Source organism: Adiantum capillus-veneris, chromosome 16 (genome assembly GCF_014529385.1).
Source record: "Adiantum capillus-veneris isolate H3 chromosome 16, ASM1452938v2, whole genome shotgun sequence".
Classification (NCBI taxonomy): Eukaryota; Viridiplantae; Streptophyta; class Polypodiopsida; order Polypodiales; family Pteridaceae; genus Adiantum; species Adiantum capillus-veneris.
The window spans coordinates 111,407,419-111,419,407 of NC_140946.1; the positions used below are offsets into that span (position 1 = coordinate 111,407,419).

General features: G+C 41.7%; 1 protein-coding gene across 2 annotated transcripts; it reads right to left on the reverse strand.

Annotated features, from left to right (window-relative positions):
- Positions 1–1,954: 1,954 nt before the first annotated feature.
- On the reverse strand, positions 1,955–7,883 carry LOC147439652 (putative leucine-rich repeat receptor-like protein kinase At5g05160). Of its 2 annotated transcripts, XM_086484356.1 has the most exons (3): positions 7,800–7,875; positions 5,707–7,101; positions 1,955–3,183 (listed from the first exon to the last, which is right to left on the reverse strand). In XM_086484356.1, the coding sequence occupies exons 1-3, from the start codon at positions 7,858–7,860 to the stop codon at positions 2,513–2,515; spliced, it is 2,127 nt and encodes a 708-aa protein (XP_086340482.1). In that variant the 5' UTR covers positions 7,861–7,875; the 3' UTR covers positions 1,955–2,512. The 2 variants fall into 2 exon arrangements, with proteins under 2 accessions (XP_086340482.1, XP_086340481.1); XM_086484355.1 differs by having other exon boundaries at positions 5,707–7,883.
- Positions 7,884–11,989: the final 4,106 nt, after the last annotated feature.

Consider the following 11,989-nt stretch of genomic DNA (forward strand, 5'->3'; position numbering starts at 1 on the left):
TTTCTCTCTATCTCTATCTCTCTGCCTCTTTCCCCTCTTTCTCTCTCCCTCTCTCTCTCTCTCTCTCTCTCTCTCTCTCTCTCTCTCTCTCTCTTTCTATTTCTCTCCCTCTCTATATATCTCTCTCTTTCTATTTTTCTCCCTCTCTATCTACTCTCTCTTTCCTTCTCCCTTTCTCCCTCTTTCTATCTCTCTCTCTATTCTCTCTCTCTCTCTCTCTCTCTCTCTCTCTCTCTCTCTCTCTCTCTCTCTCTCTCTCTCTCTCTCTCTCTCTCTCTATTTATCCCTCTCCATTTCTCTCTCTTTCTCTTTCTCTCCCTCTCTATCTATTTCCCTTCATTTTCTACTCCTCCTCGTCTTTGAACATGGAGGTCCTCCTCCTTATGCATGAGAGTTAGTCCTAACTCACTTTCCTCTTCATAACTCTCCACTTAGCACCATTCTATCAACCTACTTTGCATGGTTAACGAGGTTATTCATGTAATTTCAAGCTATCATAACTCCACGAGTCAGGAGCTTCTTTGCATGAGCCAAAAAGACTAGCATGGAGAGCACACTAAATGTTAAAAATCTATGCTCTTGACTTGCATTTTAATCAATTTCAAGAATCTCCACCGACAAGCACCAAATGACATGTTTGACCTGTAAATTTCCACATTTTGCATGCACCTCCTATTCGTAACTGCTCCAACCTATATCTAGCATATGTACAAGCATAGAGCCATCATCTTGCATGCATGCATACAACTATATCAAGCCTCTCCATGTGCTTACACAGTTTGGGTGCACCAACATTATAAAATGTTTGATCCATCCTATTGTGTAATCTCACAAAGCCTTCACATTAGATAGAAGGATGAAGTAGAGTTAAGGGACATCTCTCTAAGGGGAGAAAAATCTCCATTTCTAGAAGTTGAATAATTTGCAACCTACTCAAAACTTATGAAATGCATTAAATAAAAAATGGATAAAACTTGATGGGACGATTGCAAGATAATGAGTGGATAATCAAGAGGAGTCATGAAGCTGAAGGAAACCCTCAAACCATGCATTAGTTTTAATGGTCTAGGGTACATGCAGATAGCAGTGTTTGGACACCATAGCCATGTAAATATGTAAAGCTTATTCTATTTAAACACTCTACTTTTTTCTTATTTCTTTCACATAACCTCCTTCTTGTGCTTTACACTGGCCGTCTCTCCTCTTCTTAATCTCCCATGGCCTTGGAGACAATGCAAGAAAACACATCGATGTTGAAGGAGGGGAGTCCATCTACTTAATAATAGCTATATGTGTGGGTTTGGCAAGCGAGTCGTGTCCCACAAATTACTAGATAGTTACAACATCATCACAATAGCATATTGTTTGCTTAAATTTTTGTTCTTGTAGGTGTTGTTTTTCAAGAGCAATGTCACCCAAGTAGTTCTTTCAATGCTCATTAATTAGTCTATGTTTTTCGTAGTCATAGTTAAATACCTTTTTGTACGTCTTTGGGATCATTTAGATCATATTTTCCACGATCTTTACAAACTTTCTTTTAAAGCACAACAGACACCAACTTGTCATCATAGATCTTGCTTATGTATTCTTTGGTTACAACATGCAACTATTTTGTAGCAATCCCTAAACAATCAATCATTTGAATAAATATTCTTAACTTTGTCGTAGTGCAGCAATCTGTTGTTTGTTTTCTTTCATTTTATGCGATAAACAATGTCCACAATAAACATATGGGACAAAGCCTCTTAAATGCATATGTGATTGAGAGAGAGAGAGAGAGAGAGAGAGAGAGAGAGAGAGAGAGAGAGAGAGAGAGAGAGCATGATGAGTTGTATACTAGAACAACTCAATGTTATCAATTGACATAGAATTTATGTTGAACCCACACATGAGCATGGAAGGATGAGAACGAGATGCTCTATTTGCTACTTCAGCCGTATAATACTTTGTAGATTTCTTGTGTATTTGCATTGAGTGTTTTATACAATTAATTTAATTTTGCTCCAAACAACATGGAAGAAAATCGGTGATGTTGTTACAAGCGGCATCAACTAAAAATGAGAGCCTTTTTGGAAAACAATCAAAAGAATGATGAGTGTTTTCCCCCCTTCAAATGTGAGAGAGGATGTAACACTCATTTACAAACATAGGTGTTAACTTGCTTGTTTTAGTCCATGTTATCAATGGCAAGTAGAAAGATGGTGCATAATTAAGTCAAAAGAAGATGACAACAATGATGAAGACGGCCATGGGGCTAATGAGGATATGATATTATGATGCCAATGCTCTGAGAATGGGTAAAGGTGGTAGTGATTGTCATGTAAGCTATCATGATTATCAAATTTGGTGAGGGAAAGAACATCACTTCAATATTCTAACCAGAGGTTTCATATTAAAATGCTAGAGAGGTTTCACTTGAAAGAATGATCTTATTCGACTTAATTGAGTGATGTTGTATCCTCATCTTATAAAATGGAGCATGAATGGGACAGTGATGTGGTTAAGATTGGTATTATTGATGATGATGATGAAGACTCCCACTAGAGTAGAGGTCATCGACATCAGTACTATCGGGGTCAAAGCCGGCGGGTTTGCGGAGGTTGGCGATCATGGAGACAATGTCGAGCATGGAGGGGCGTTGGGAAGGGGAGTGGGAGGTGCAGAGGAGGGAGATGTGGAGGAGTTGGAGCATGTCATCATGGGTGAAAGGGTCGAGCTTGAGGAGGAAGGGGTCGAATAGGGGGGAGGGGGAGCAGAGGGGGGTTTTGGTGAGGTGGGGGTCACGAAGTAGGGAGGCATGCACCCATTTGGGCAGGTCGAGAGTGTGGTCATCAAAGGCCGTAAGAATGGGCGACTTCCCCGTCAACAACTCCAGCAAGAGCACCCCGTAGCTGTACACGTCAGCCTTGGCCGTCGCTGACCTCATGTCCGAGATCTCTGGCGCTATGTACCCCATCAGCTTCACGTTGCTGGTGGGTGAGAATAGTGCCAGCTGGACCAATCCATAGTCCGCCACCTTCCACGTGTCCTCCTCCCCGTCGTCCGCCCCCGTTGCTAGCAGCACGTTGGATGACTTGAGGTTGCCGTGCACCACGTTGTTGCTGTGCAAGTAGGCCATGGCCCGTGCCACCGTGCCTGCCACGCTCAGCCTGCCTTCCCAGTTCAACGGCTTCGCCTTGTTGCCTGCGCTCATGCCAATGCAACCATTATTATTAAGGGAAAATCACCAAAATACCCCTGTAATTTCAAAAATTCCCAAAATACCCCTCAAATTTCAAAAATTCCCAGAATACCCTTGGTTGTGATATTAAATTTCTCTAAATATAAAAAAAATTTGTAACTTTTCATAAGAAGAGTGAATACAAGATGCTAAAACTAGAATTTGAGTTGGTTATGTAGGCTTTGGAGATGAATTGCTTCATTATTTTTAGACATAATTGCCTTTTTTTGCAAGGTCATTTGACAAATTACTCAAAAATGGATCTCAATTGTCAAAAAGAAATACAGAGTAGAAAATCTTGAACAATCTAGCCAAAATAGATAAAGGGTATTTTGGCAACTTTTGAAATTTGACAGGCATTTTGGGAATTTCCACAAATTAGAGGGGTATTTTGGTAATTTTCCCTATTATTAATCTCGATCAAAAGTATACTATATTCTCCACAGCTTGGGAGCAATTGTGGACCGTTGGATTAAGCATTCTATGAGCAATTGTGAACCATTGAAAAAGGCTTTTTGCATATTGGCAATTTCAATGTTTTCACTGTGGCTTTTGATGGGATGATTGAGAGAGGAATTAATTAGCTAGAGAGCGCCACACTCACTTTCCTTATCTAAATTAGTGTTTAAGAGGGTCCATTAACTTGGGGATCCACAGCACTCTCCCATCACCTTATGTTGGCCATTGTGACTAGTCACCTTGTTTCATGTTTTGAAATGAGGAAGGAAATTATAAAGAGCGAGACGAAGAAATATATAATGGTCTCAAAGAGTGAGAAAAAGCAAAATGCACCACACATCAAGTGTTCCAAAATTATCTCCTTGGCTACAACATGCATAGTTCCATTTGCACACATAATTTGCAAGCATAACAAGTCCCATACAAGCACAATAAGTAGCAAGTTATAACACATAAAACCTAGATCTTAATTGAAGGTATAAGCCCTGAGTTATCTATACAAGACTTTGCTTCCTTAGTTCATTGTATCTAGATCTCAACTAAAAATCCAATTAGCATCATAGAATCTCCTTAATGAAGGAATTAAAAACCACTTATTATAGCTTGATTTTAGCCTTTAGATGAGGCAAAGCTAGCTGGAGCTGATAATTAACCATTGACACACTTTGCAAGTGTGGAATACAAAAACAGACACTATCTTGCTCTATATCATTGCAAAGCAGAGAAAGATACGAAATGACACAAGATATGTAGAGACTCGAACCCACATTGGTTGCAAGATCAAGATCAGATTCATCCTCTTCTTTCATGAAATGAAACATGCATTTCATCACATTAGTTGATTACTGAACATTGATGTGTGACAATGCGAGAGTGTAGCCCTTTGCATCTTTTTGTTTTGTGCATGGTTGACAACAAAAGCGACCGCATGGCATTTTGATGTGTGCCTCTACATAGGCATCTTGATGCATGCGCTGCACAATGTTAAATTTTAATATAATTTGTGTCAAAAGATCAGGGGAAGCCACACAGTTGAATACATGCTACTATATCCCTCAATCAACAGACATCTCCCATTTCCAATCACCTCACCTCTCGCATCTCTTGCAACTCCTCCTTTCTAATCCCGCTTGCTTGCATTTTGTTTTGATGTTTATATTGCGCATACATACGTAAAAGAGTCTATCAAAGTAACAGTTTTTTATCCTCAAGTGTGTGTGTATATATATATATATATATATATATCCATTTGATAAGTGAAAAACTACTATCCTCAAAGTGATCTTCAATGCAAAAAGATATGTGATATGTAGGATTGGTCATGCAAAGATAAAAATCGATTGCTCAATGGTTTACGAGTGATAAACTAGGGCAAAAACTCCATTGGAGGTATTTCTGGGTCTTAAAAAGACCTCCCTCTAGGGAAATGCATGTTATCGCCTCCTCAAAAAAATAGGTGTCTATAAAATTATTTTGCTAATGACCTCCAAATTTTGAGAAGTTTGGGGATCTAGCTTCTACTGGTTGAGAGCTATCTGATGAAATGTGAGTCAATTGTGTTTGGAAGTGGGAGGTGGATTTTACATATAAGATTCTTGTTTTTATCATATAAAATATTTTCAAAACATCTCAAATGCATAAGTGAAAGGTGAGTCTAAGAAATGAAAACCTTCATGGAATTGGCAAGTCAAAAGACTTTTCATCTCCATATAAAGAGGTGTTCGACCTTAAAACCGCGTGGAATTGATTCATTTATTTTTTTCTTCTTTGCCTTGCCTCTAGCGTTTTCTTTCCTTTAGAGCTTCTTTGCACTGTTCACGATAGCGAAATTTTTTTCTTTTGAAATTAGGTATACCTTTTAATGCAAATACAGTGTAGAATTGAACACTCAACTAGGTGGATTCTACATATAAAGTTCTTGTTTTATTACACGTAGCACCCACCTTCCCCTTCCAAACTCTATGGGCTTTTTTTTCCCCCTTTAATGCAAACAGAGAGAGAGCGTAACGATAGAACTGAACACTCACCGTGTAATAAGGCAGATAGGCTACCATGTGGCATGTAGTCAAGCACCAGCAGCTTCTCTGTTTTGGCAAAGTAGTAGGCTCGCAGGGCGACAAGGTTGGGGTGTTGGAGCCTACCCAACGTCTCCATGCGCTGCTTGAAGTCCTCATTCTCACACATCACCTCCCTCAGCCTCTTCACCACCACCACCATGCCATCATCCACCATGGCCTTGTATGCTGTCCCCAAGCTCCCCTTCCCCAACACCTCTGCTGATGCCCTCAATAGCTCCTCCAAATTAAACATGGGCTTCCCTTTCCTATCCATAAACACCAGCCTGCTTCCTCCTTTTTGCTGATCTGCTCCTGCCCTTTGCATCTCTGCCTTTTTCATGCCTCCATTTCCATCATCATCTCTTGCTGATTGACGGGGAGCTTGTGTGTTTGCCCTGTACACATCATTCACATCTAATTGATTTCTCTTTTTGCTCCTTGATGATGATCCTGATTTTGATTTGCCTCCACACACGAAATAAAGAAGCAAGCTGGCCATTAACGCCGCTCCAAAGGCACCGACCGCAATGCCGATGATTGCATGTCTGCCAAGCTTGTGATTTTGAGCAGCAGGAGTGGGAGGCAATGCACCTTGTGAATTAGGGAGAGGGTTAGGGCTGGGTTTTGTAGCCGGGGGGCTAGCTGCTGGAGAAGGAAAGTCTGCTTCTTGAGTGATGTTTGTGCACGCGGTTGGCGAAGGGAACCCACAAAGCTCGCCATTGCCTGAGAAGCTATCTGCAGAGAAATTGCTCAAAGAGGGGGGGATGGGGCCAGAGAGATTGTTGTTAGCGACGCTGAAGAAAGTGAGAGAAGAGTTGGCGATGGGAGGAAGGGGCCCGGAGAGAGAGTTGTTGTGGAGATAGAGAGTCTTGAGGCGTGTAGTGTTAGAGAGGGAAGGGGGGATAGGCCCAGAGAAACCATTGAAGGAGAGGTCGAGCTGAAGCAGCAGGGGCCAAGAGTCTGAGATGTTAGCAGGAAGGGCCCCGGTGAAGTTGTTACTTTGCAGATAAAGCCTTCTTAGCGACTTGCAATTGTAGAGAAGATCTGCAGGTAGCTCCCCAGAGAGCTGATTTCCTCTCAAGCTCAGAGTTTCAATCGCGTCCAGCTGCCCCAACGTGCCCGAAGGAATCGGCCCAAACAGAGACTTAGCAGGCAAGCGCAGGCTTATAACTCTCTCCGTTGCCGACGATGGTGACGACCCATTTCCCTGTGGTGGAAACGGCGACGACCCATTACTGCAGCTCACGCCGAACCACGCTGTACAGACGCTGGCGATGGCGGAAGAGCTCCATGATAGCAGATTCTGATTGCTTGTTCCTACGCTGTCTTTGAAAGCGAGAAGAGCTTGAACGTCGGTGTTGATATCTGCAGCAGAGACGGCGATGGAGAAGAAGAGGAAGAGAGCGACGGTGCAGAAGAGGGAGGCTGAGGAGCACGTGCGACGGAGTGAGGGAGAGGAGGTGAGGAGAGAGAAAGAAGATGTGGGGTTTAGAGGGAGATCATGAGGGATGGGAGAAGCGCCCCTCATTGCATTCCGATGCGGCCACTAGCAAGCTAATGAGAGCTGTAGCAGCAGCACTCACTGTTGGTGGTCTTCTCCTTCGTTTTCTTCTTCTCCTTCTTCCACGTCTAAGTCTTGGTGCTGGGTTGCAGGCTCGTTGGGCCCTCTGCTGGATGGCTGGGTTACCGCCATGCAACGATGAGAGCACTCTCTCACACACACACACAGATCTCTCTCTGAAAAGTCAACCGTCAGTTTGCAGGTGGATGAGATAGTGAACTTCAGAAGTCTACGTCTGGAAGAGAGAGAGAGATCAGAGAGAGACGGCCAAAATATGCTACAATATACGGAACCGCCACTCACTATGCCCACATGGCACACATACACAGATTGAGGCTCGCACGATTGAATAACTTCGCATCCTACTAGACAATCTCTCCGATAGACACTTGGACGTGTATCCAAATAAGAGCTTCTGGTTGGCCGGCCAATTTTTTTTAATGTGATTGTTGCTTTAGTTAAGGCATAGAACCATTATAAGACTGACAATCTTCCTATTCACCATGCGAGCACATGTTAGCCCTGTGATCCACAGGAGTAGTCCACCAAAACTTGGAGAACATGCAATGTTAACTATCTTTGAAGGGTTTTGCACTAATTTCCTTCAGTTATGTCGGTTTTTGTCACCTTCTTAATCTATATTTAAAAGACCAATGTCAAAATTCATACTTGAGGTTAAGCTTGCGTAGCTTTTTTCAGGCGAGGAGAGAGAGAAGAAGAAGAAGAAGAGTATTTTATATTTATATTTTATATATTTATATTTATTATATAGTCTTGCTGGTCCACAAAGTGAGGAAAGAGCTTGACAATATAGTGATGCTTATCTGTGGTTCGGAGTTTGACTGGAACACCTGGAAATGGTCCGGAAGCAATCTCTTAGGGAAACCTCATCCTAAAGACATTTACCATACAATGATGCAAAAGAAGAATTGGTCTAGCCCCCTTAACAAGAATATATGGAAAAAACAATGGCCGAAGGAAAGGTGGGAGCAAGTAATGGAGAACATCTGGAAGCCAAAGGTTCCGCAGCACGTGAAGGTATTTTCATGGAAGGTAATTTGGGATGCTCTACCGACGGGGGTGAAGATTCAGGAAAGAGGGATTGGGTCAGATCGATGCTTAGGGTGCAGGTTGGCTAGTGAAGATCTGGCCCACCTCTTCATGGATTGCCCAACTATCAAAGGCCTCGCAGGGAAAATATGGAAGTGGGTCCAAAGAACATGAAAAATTGGTTTTTACAAGACTGATCTATTCCTTGGAGGGAAGAATTCAGGGCGTCCAACCATCCTCATCAGCACTCAAATCGTCAGGTACTTCTTCTTGCATAATGTATGGCAGACAAGGAACCGTCGTGTGTTTGAAGGAGGTCTTGAGGTGGCAAGCTTTGCAGAAATTATACAAGAAAGAAAAGTGCTAATTTGGACGCTCGGGCGCAAGCAATACTCGAAGGATTGGTCTAGGACTACTTGTGCCTTGTTGTCAGCAGAGGGTATGCCTAGGATGGGGGAAGATCTTGGCTATCGGTAAAAGTTCTCAAAAGAAAGTGATAATGGACCTTATGTATCAAGGATAAGGGGGTGAGTTGGTTGGGATGGCTGCCTTGATAGCCGATGTAATTATGGTCCCTGGATGATGTCATGGCTCAACACGAGCATGACAAGACATTGTAATTTTTTGGGTTGATTAATATAATTCACTCACAATTGTGAGTTTTGCAAAAAAAGACGAAGAAGAAGAAGAAGAGTATTTTATCGTCGTAGGAAACTATCCCAAGAGAGAGAGAGATGCATGGAATCAATGCATGCCTGTAGGGCAACAAAAATTTGGAATGTATGACCATGTGTACCAGGAAAAGCAAGCTCAATGTCAATCACGTCATCTTTTTACTTGTTCCACATTGGGATGGAGCAAGTACCTTAATTATCACTATGAATTGCATCCTCTTTTTATGAATAGTACTAGTATGTGACCTGCGCGTTGCTACGGCCAAGAAAAGCATGGCAATTGGATCTCTCTCTCTCTCTCTCTCTCTCTCTCTCTCTCTCTCTCTCTCTCTCATACACACACGCACACACACAACAGAAACATAGTCCCATTAGAAAATTTTGGAGGTCATTTGGAGGGCCTTCTAAGAAAATGTATTTTTTGCACTCTCTCTCTAAAAAATATGGCGAATAATAGAGGTGGGTCTTTCATGGTAAAAGTTCAAAAAGTGTACTTTAAGTAGATTCTTTACTCTTCTGAACATTCGTTCGTAATGATTGAGGGATAATCTTCTTTTCAGTTACATTGAATGAACCTCGTCAACATGGAGGGACGAAGGCACAGCCGCCTATTCACTTTCCATTAAACCTGCACATTTGGCTAATGGCGCACTCCTCAAATGGCACAAATGTTACGCAGAAACGAGCCAAATATCACCTTCACATTGAATTGGACAATGAGTACCAACCATTGATTAAGCGTAGTAAAGCAAACACACATATACCTCCCACATCCATAGACACGCTAAGAGCTCAGGGAGCTAAACACATAGATATCTGGACGAGAGGCTCTCTCTATCCTAAGAATCCAATGACTAATGCGTCTCCACCGTTTGTCAATCCTACAAGCTTATTGACCTTTGCTGGTGATGGAGAAAAGGGCCTTCTGGGTTATTGTAAATCTCTTACAAGGGAAGCTAAAACTTATAAGGGCATTCTCCAAGCTCAACAATGTGAGATTGTTCGTCTTTCACATTTACATTCTACAAATCAGGTTACCATTTTGCAACACAAAACAGAGGTACAGGAACTGAAAGGAAAGGTACGAAGTTGTCAAATGAAGGACACCATCTTGGGTGGTCGTATCCGAAAGAAGAAATTGCGCAATCTTGAAACATTGCAGGTTGCATCCGGAGGTATCAAGAAAAGAATCCGAGCATTAAGGTGATGCTTCTTGGTTGGCAAAATTGTCTTAGTTAAGTAATTTTCTTATTATGCATTGTTTTCATGTGCCTAAATAGTGTTAGTGAAGTAAATTTTTTGTTATTTACTTATGCATTGTCTTCATGTAGAGATTCAATCTATCGTGACAAGGAAAACATTGACCCCAAAGCCAATATAGGAAAGAGATTGAAGCCACTTATAAGTAGAATCTTGGTAGCAGATATAGTACATGACAAGAAGTTTAAGGTCCTACAACAAAATGTAGTGGACCGCTTTATTTCAGAGAACTCAGTGCCTGCAAAAGAGATACAAGGCACACTTGATTCACTTGGTGTAAGCAAAAGAGGATATTCGGCTATACAAAAATCTATCTCATCCATCTTTGTTAAGAAGGGTATAAAATCCAAACTTTTACCATCAGCCTCAAGTGTTTTGAAAGAGAGGCTTCAGCTTAGCGAGGCACAGGGAGAATATCTTGGACAGCCCTTTCATATTAAAGCAACTTACAGTGGCCATGCAGCAAACATGGCATATGATGAGTTCAATAATATTTTTATGGACCTGCAGATGTTACAGAAGAGAATGGTGGAGTTTTACAAGATCACATTTGAAGAGTCACGAGGGGTATTACATTTTGTGTTAAAACTGGATGAGTGTGAGCTTGTTAAAGAGAAAAAGCTAGAGCGTGTTACTATTACTTTAATGAATAGAGCCCCCTCAAAGTGTCCCAATGATGATCCTTTGTAATTTAGTGTTCAATCAGAATCTAACATATGGTGGCTCGGTGCGTTTGAGGTAAGCGAGATTCTCAGCTAAGCTCAAATGTTCACATCTACTTAAGTCTCATTTATTTTTTGTTGCAAGTAAAGAAAGAAGATCATGAGATTCTATATTGGGTGTTCCATCGAACTAATATTCCGGAGGTGATTGATCGACAAACTAACCAGGGAGAGGTACTGTAATGGAATTTGCCTATTCAATTTGAGAGTAGCGGAATTTAATGAGAGTACTTTCAAGAAATGATTTTGTGAGCATAGCGGGTAGCTAGACATAATTGAAGATAGCAACATAATTATAGCAATTAGTTAACTTGGCATGGACAATAATTTTGCAAGAGAGAGAATTTAGAGAACATGACTACAGTTGAGGACCGGATTTATGTGGAGCCGGTCCCCCCTCCAATAGGCATTTGTATTATGATTTCTCCCATAAAGAGAGACTTGTTACAATACATTCTTTGTGTTCCTTGTGACCTAGGTAAAGCAATGAAGATGGAAATCTTCATGCATCACCATCATAGCATAACCTAAACTTGAAGAAAGCTTTAACTATACCAAGCCTCAGTCCCAAGACCTCAAACACCTTCGAAGGTGGAGAGAGCTAGTAGGGAATGAGGGTAGGGAAGAGGAAGAAGAAACATTTCATACGAGAAAGAGCTAGTTCCTCACTTATCATAACTCTTGTGCTAGCATACATAATAGCATATTAATGAAGAAGAAATAGATGGCAAGCTCAAGCATTGAAGCATGGCTCTTGGATGGATTTGCACTCCATAGCCAAGAGTGTTGGTGTAGGCTCTCAATCTCTACTTGCTTGGAGAAAGAGAGGGAGCTCTTGCACTTTGCATAGTACACAATGAGAGTGTTTGTGAGTGTGTGTGGGTGATTATACCCCCTAAGCACCCCCCTAGCTTGCTTGGGTCGACCCCCCCTTGTAGCTCATGCTTGAAGCTCATTGGACCCCTCCAAGCCTAGCCAATCACAAA

Coding starts and splice junctions, on each gene's coding strand:
- LOC147439652 (XM_086484355.1), bottom strand. CDS start 7,264: ATGAGGGGCGCTTCTCCCATCCCTCATGATCTCCCTCTAAACCCCACA. Junction 3,184..5,706: donor CCTATCTGCCTTATTACACG/GTGAGTGTTCAG, acceptor GCATGAGCGCAG/GCAACAAGGCGAAGCCGTTG.